The following is a 6658-nucleotide window of genomic DNA, read 5'->3' on the forward strand; positions in this document are numbered from 1 at the left end:
TTGGGCCACACATATTGTCTTACAAGGCGGTCTTTCGGTTATTTTAGGACACCAATTTTGCCACCTTTGGTCGAAAACCCACAAAATGAACCTCGTTCCAGACACTAGCGGTAGTATCCATTGGAAGTTCACGGCCGATGGATGTTACTTGGCCGCCACGGTGTAGAGGATGTAGTTCGTAGGTTTGATCAAGTCTGCGTTGCCACAGTTGATATGGAAGATTTGTGCGCTTCTAAGATTAAATTAATTCTTCTCCTTGCTCATACTATAAGACAAAATTTGGACGGACGACAGGCTTCAACACAGGGGTTGGCCAAACTATGGCCTTTGCTAGCTTTACAAACAGCCGGAGTGGATGGCCCATACCATGTTCAAATGCCGCTCCACTATCAGAGTTTGGAACTTTATCTTCGGATGGTTGGGATGGCAATCTATGACCCCCTCTTGGGCCGACCTTGAGATGGTGAACTAATGGTGGATTTAGAACAAGGACCAGCCAGGTTACTCCGGGAAGGTGGTTAACTCCTTGCAGATGCTCATATGTTGGGAGATTTGGAGCAAAAGGAACGCTCAGGTTTTCCGTAACAAGGCTACCCTACCCTCGAGGGTGGCGGATATCGATTAAGGATGAGGCAAAGACGTGGGTACTTGTGGGGGCTAAGATTTTGGGAAGTATTATACCGGGAGAGTGATCCCTTTTTTCATACCTGTGTGGTCATGTAAATGTTAAGACTATGTTCTTCTCCTTAATTAATAAGATGAGGCAAAACTTTTGCCCCCGTTTCAGTAAAAAAAACATAGTTCAGCAGTACGGACAAGCAAAATAAAATTCAAGTCTGAGCATGGCGGATTCAACCGCTGGACTGATCACCGGCGAAGCTTTATTTCTTGTTTTCCACATAGACAAAAGTAAAGCATCAACACCAACAGAAACAACAACACGATCTTTGCGAGTGCAGGCTGGTATCCAAATTCTGGCGAAGATCAAATAAGTACATTGGCCTTTTTGGATTACCCAAAGCACTGCCCACTACATTCCAAAGGAAACGAGACATCAAACACGTAAAAAGCAAATGATCAATACTTTCCTGGGAATTACAAAACTCACATTTGTTGGTGCCAGACTAACCTCTTTTACTTAAATTGTCTTTGGTAAGGATCCTTCCTTTGATCACGAACCAGATGAAAGGTTTAATCTTTAAAGGCATTTTCATTTTCCAAAGTAACTTAAAATGGAAATCAACTCTCCTAGCTATAATGTATTGTTAAAGAGATTTAACTGAAAATGTGCGAGAACTGGTCAACAACCATTTTTCTTTGCCGCGCTAATCATTTAGAATATCCTGACTACACATATCTAAAAGTTTATTCCACATGTCGAGAGTTTCCTTAGCAAACATCAACAGTCAAGTTAAACAACAAAGGGGAAAACGATCCCCTTGCAACAAACCCTTCATAGTGGCAAAATACGGATCAATCACATTGTTAGTAGTAATAGCAACTTTACCATTACATACCACATATTTTGTCCAATGAATAAAACGATCAAGTGAACATTTCATTTTAAAACCTCAAACATAAAGTCCCAATTAATTTGATCATGTGCTTTTTCGAAGACAATTTTAAACAAGATGGCTGCACAAGTCACTTCTATGTAAGGAGTGAATAGTTTCATGCGACACAACATCACTATCAAGAATAAAGCGACCTAATGAATGCATTCTGGATTTTAGAAACAACTTTATCAGCAATTTTCATAGCTCTACTATTAAGAACTTCAGTAAAAATCTTAAACGACACATTTAACATATAAATGGGGCGATACATTTGAATTTTATCAGCCCCCTGGCCTTTAGCTAACAGAGTAACCGGGTCATAACTGAGCCTAGAGATATCTATTTTGTCATCACAGAAGTCATGAAAAAGCTTAAGAAGACCGTTGCAAATAAGGTGCCAAAACGATTGCAAATAATTAAGTGACCACCTCTATTATGTTTCATAGAGAAAAGAGCATTTTAACTTCCTCCATTGTAAACTTGACACGCAGTCTAACTTTATCCATATACAAAACATCATTGAAACAGGAGCCTTGTTTGTCTGACGAGTTCAGTGTATGTCTGCTTCAAAATTAATTTGAGTTCGTTCTCAGTGTCAGTTTTTGTCCGTGTGGCGAGTCACCCCAAACTGATCCTCTGCAGCTTTCGAGTGTAGTCAAACAGACACTGGCTGTCTGTTCTTTTTGTTTTCTTCCTTTATCTGAGGCCTCTCTTTCACGGTACAGCTGTAGAACATTGGGTGGTTTGCCGAATCTCTTTAGGCGCACGCTGCTGAAAGTTTTCCAAATTCTTCGGTCCGGCCATTTGATTCCCAGTTGCTGCAGTACAGTTGCTCCAATGGCGACCAGGCCGACCCGGAGCCGCCGTCGCTGCCGGTGTTAGCTGGCCACGCACTGGCACTCCGGCACCGGATCGGCCAAGACCGTCAAGTGTCCCCCGATATGGCCAGGCCAGAGCGGGCAGGCCGGGCGCGCCTAGGACGTGTAGGTCAGGTGGGCCTGCGCGTGTGGACAGGAGACCCGGCGGGTCAGGGTCAGGTCGTCGCGGCCAGCCATCCGTCCCATCCCCCGCCTTGCCGCCACCCCCACCCGATCGACCCGAGATCCGGCACAATCGCCCGCGACGACAGCGACAAGACGGACGAAACCCCTGCGATTATGATGCATCCACCGTTGCGCGCCGGTGCGTCACGCAGTTCCGGCGCCACCGACCCGGCCCGGAGGGAGGCTGCTTCGTGGCAGCTTCCTTCCTGCTGCCCTGCCGTGACGTCGCCCCCGCGCCCCTTTGAAAAACCAAGAGGGCAAGGCCACGCGACGGGGCGATGGGGCGCCGCGACGTCGACGTGCCCCGGGCTGCCTATATAAACCCGCCGGGCCGCATCTCTTGCCGCCCAGATCACACACTACCACCACACTTCCTCCTCTGTTCTCGCGCATCGAGTTCATCGCCCGAGAGACAGAGCACGCACGCACGCGCCGCCCCTCCACCTCAACCCACAGATTCATCACGCCGCCGGCGAAGCCCTCCGTCGCCTGTCTGTTTGGTCGCCGGCGCCATGAAGGTGACTGCGGTCGGCCCGATTGGGGATTTGGGGGTTTCTTTACGTTGCAGATTTCAGCTTCGGCTCTTGATCTTGCTGCTCCGGGTTCTGATGGTTTTTCTTGTCTGACGGCCGGGTGCAGAAGGTGGTGCTGAAGCTGGACCTGCACGACGACAGGCAGAAGCAGAAGGCGCTCAAGGCCGTCTCCGCTCTCCACGGTGTTCCTCTTCTCCCCCGCTTCCTCTTCCCCAATTCCGTCCTCCTATCTTGCTCTGCTTCGTTGTGATCATGGAGCTGGAGAGAATTTTCTGCCGCTGATCCATGCTGGCGATGAAAACTCACTGCGTTCGCGTGGCTCAGGCATCGACACCATGGGCGTGGACATGAAGGACCAGAAGATGACGGTGGTCGGCAGCATGGACCCCGTCGACGTCGTCAGCAAGCTGCGCAAGGTCTTCCCCGGTGCGCACATCGTCTCCGTCGGCCCGGCCAAGGAGGAGAAGAAGGACGACAAGAAGGACGGCGCCGGCGGGGACAAGAAGGACGGCGATAAGGACAAGAAGGACGGCGACAAGGACAAGAAGGACGGGAGCAAGCAGGTGGTGTACCCGCATCACTACTGGTACCCGCCGCCGCCGCCGCAGCACCACCACCCGCACCCGTACTACTTCGTCCGCAGCGCCGAGGAGGACCCCAACTCCTGCGTCATCTGCTGATCGCCTCATCCCCATGGCACCGCCCTGTACCTGTACATTTCTAGCTGGCCTGCCGGCGTGTGGCTCACCGGCGATCACCGGTCGCGACCTGCTCCGGTGGCGGTTGGTGGTTGCTCCACTCGTCAGCCTACCTGCGACAACGATCGCTATATGATCCGTAGATGATGTTGTTTTGTCTTGTTTTTTCTCTTTGAGGGGATAAAGTAGACGCATCTGCTTAGTTTGTGATGCGCAGATGTGGAATCAAATAACAGTGAGGAAAAAGACTACAAATATATATGGAATTTAGGCGGTTAAATTGGTGTCACTTATTATCTGAAAGTAACTCTGAAGCTCTCTGACTGTTGCTCCACCTGACAGTTGTTTTTAGTCACTGGTTATCTCGATGGACGACTCTTCTATTCTATACAGGTAAAAGTAGTTTCCCTCACCAAACAAAAGGATAAAAAGATAGAAATAGAGCCCAGCCCGCCCCCCGCGTAGCTCTTACGGGCGACACGGGGGAGATCCAGCCGCCGGCCACCTCAAGCCCCTCCCCTCCATCCCCCTCGCCGTCGCTTGTGCACTGTTTCCTTCTTTGAGGCGTCACTTTTGAAGAACTTGGACTTCAGGTGTTGTTTTGGTGGTGGTTGTACTATTACTGCTGCATGGACTGGAATTCTGTAGCAGGGCTTTTCTTTGTTAGCTTCTTCTTCTTCTTTTGGCTGTGTGCATCCATAATGCCATTAGGGTATTGCGTTGTTGCAGAGGCCGGGTGTAATTGATTTCTTCGCGATACTAATATATTCTCTTTATCAAAAAAAATTACGAAACTTGCATACTTCTATCTCTTGTACGACTGAATTTGAGCTGAATTGCCATATGTGCTTATCTCACGAGAAATCGAACACAGATTGTTGGAGGACGTGTGTGATTTTTCATTGGGTTTGTCTAGGGCACATCTAGATGTGCTATAGTTATTGCGCATCTAAGTGACACAATCAAGTATGGAAAGAAAAAGAGAAAAGCAAAAGAAAATTCCCACACGAATCTTCGTATAAGATCAATGACATGAGACTTAGATGTGCAATACTTATGGCACATCTAGATGTGCTTTAGCAAAACTGTTTTTCATTTATTGGAGGGCAAAACAAATGCATTGCCAAACACGGAAGGGACCCCCCCCCCCTAACTAAGAGTCACGGTCATAGCCTAAGCTCTTTTTTTTTAATCTTCTCAAAGCCTCGCAGAAAAGGCTTATGTTGTACTGTATGTGTTCTTTCTTTTGGGTTGTATTTTGGGGTTTTGGTTTCTAGGCAGGTGACACTTTTTCTGTTCATATATAATTGCTATGTCAGGGCCCGTAGATGGCGATACGAACACCTTTGTGAGGACCAGATGATGACAATAACCGTTGGGCATGAGCTTGATGGACTGACACCAGTGCTTTGGCTCAATCGTCACTAGTGGTAGAATATCGCCAGTGCTATTTATCGCATTCAGCGATTATCGAGGGGGACTATCGCGTCGACGAAAGGCGTCTTGCCAGCCCATTTTAAGCGCGCGGCGGTTTAAAAAAGGGGGAATAAAATGAGCACAATCAGTGATCAAACCCTGGTATGCAGGGTTATTCCCTGCACGACTAACCGGCACGCCCGCAATTACTTACTGGCTAGTAGTACTAGTAGGATCATGACCTACTAGAGGTGATCAGATCCGGTCTTCTCCGGTTTTTTTTGTTTCTTTTTTTTTCTCTTCTTCGATTTTTTTATTCTTTTCTTTTATTCTCCATTTTGTTTCATTTTTTGTTTTTCATTCTACATTTTTATATACATGTTAAACATTTCTCCAAATACTTATTCAACATTTTTCAAATACTTGTTCAACATTTTTATATACATGATCAACATTTTTTACAAATACTTGTTCAACATTTTTTCAAATAATTTTTTCAACATTTTTCAAATACTTCTTTTACATTTTTCAAATACTTATTCAACATTTTCAAGTAATTTTTCAACGTTTTTTTATACATGATCAACATTTTTTAAAATAATTTGTTCAACATCTTTCCAAATATTTGTCCTACATTTTTTCGAATACTTTCTCAACATTTTCCAAATACTCGTTTAACATTTTTAAATACTTGTTCAACATTTTTCATATACCCGCTGAACATTTTTAAATACTTGTTCAACATTTTTCATATACCGGTTCAACATTTTTAGTACTTATTCAACATTTTTCAAATACGTGTTTTAATACTTATTCAACATTTTTAAAATCTTGTTCAACATTTTTCAAATTATTGTTCAAAATTTTCTAATCCCTATTCAATATTTTTTCAAATGTGTTTTTGGGAGAGTGATTTTGTAATATATGTATTTAGAATATTTTAAAGTATAAACAAAAGTAAGAAAGAAAGCAAAAAAGAAAAAAACGTGAAAAAAACGGAACAGGAAACATCAGTTGCTTACCTGCAAGCGTGGGCGGCCCATATGCTCGTTGGCTTCAGCGAGTCGGAACGCGCTAAACGCGAGAAATAGCGCTGCCCGTAGAATATAGGGTCCTTTCTAACAGAAAAATACGGACAATGCTACATTTATGTAAAAAAAAGTAACGTAATCTCTACTCCTAATGTATGAGTTGGTAGTCTGACCTCACTACGGTTAATTCTCCCTTCATCGTTTTTTTATCCCACCAACACATTTAAACCAGATTTTACTCATGATCTATTTAAACCGATTTTATCTGCCAATAAGATCAATTTCTCTACTCCTAATGTTTGAGTTGGTAGTCTGACCTCACTACGGTTAATTCTCCCTCCATCGTTTTTCTTATCCCACCAACACATTTAAACCGGATTT

The 6658-nt window shown here is 44.9% G+C and overlaps 1 protein-coding gene across 1 annotated transcript; it reads left to right on the forward strand.

Annotated features, from left to right (window-relative positions):
* Positions 1–2925: 2925 nt before the first annotated feature.
* Positions 2926–4119, forward strand: LOC109753572 (heavy metal-associated isoprenylated plant protein 39). Its single transcript, XM_020312498.4, has 3 exons — positions 2926–3117; positions 3239–3314; positions 3457–4119. Exons 1-3 carry the CDS (start codon positions 3112–3114, stop codon positions 3810–3812), a joined length of 438 nt encoding a protein of 145 aa, XP_020168087.1. The 5' UTR covers positions 2926–3111; the 3' UTR covers positions 3813–4119.
* Positions 4120–6658: the final 2539 nt, after the last annotated feature.

Source organism: Aegilops tauschii, chromosome 2, assembly GCF_002575655.3.
Source record: "Aegilops tauschii subsp. strangulata cultivar AL8/78 chromosome 2, Aet v6.0, whole genome shotgun sequence".
NCBI lineage: Eukaryota > Viridiplantae > Streptophyta > Magnoliopsida > Poales > Poaceae > Aegilops > Aegilops tauschii.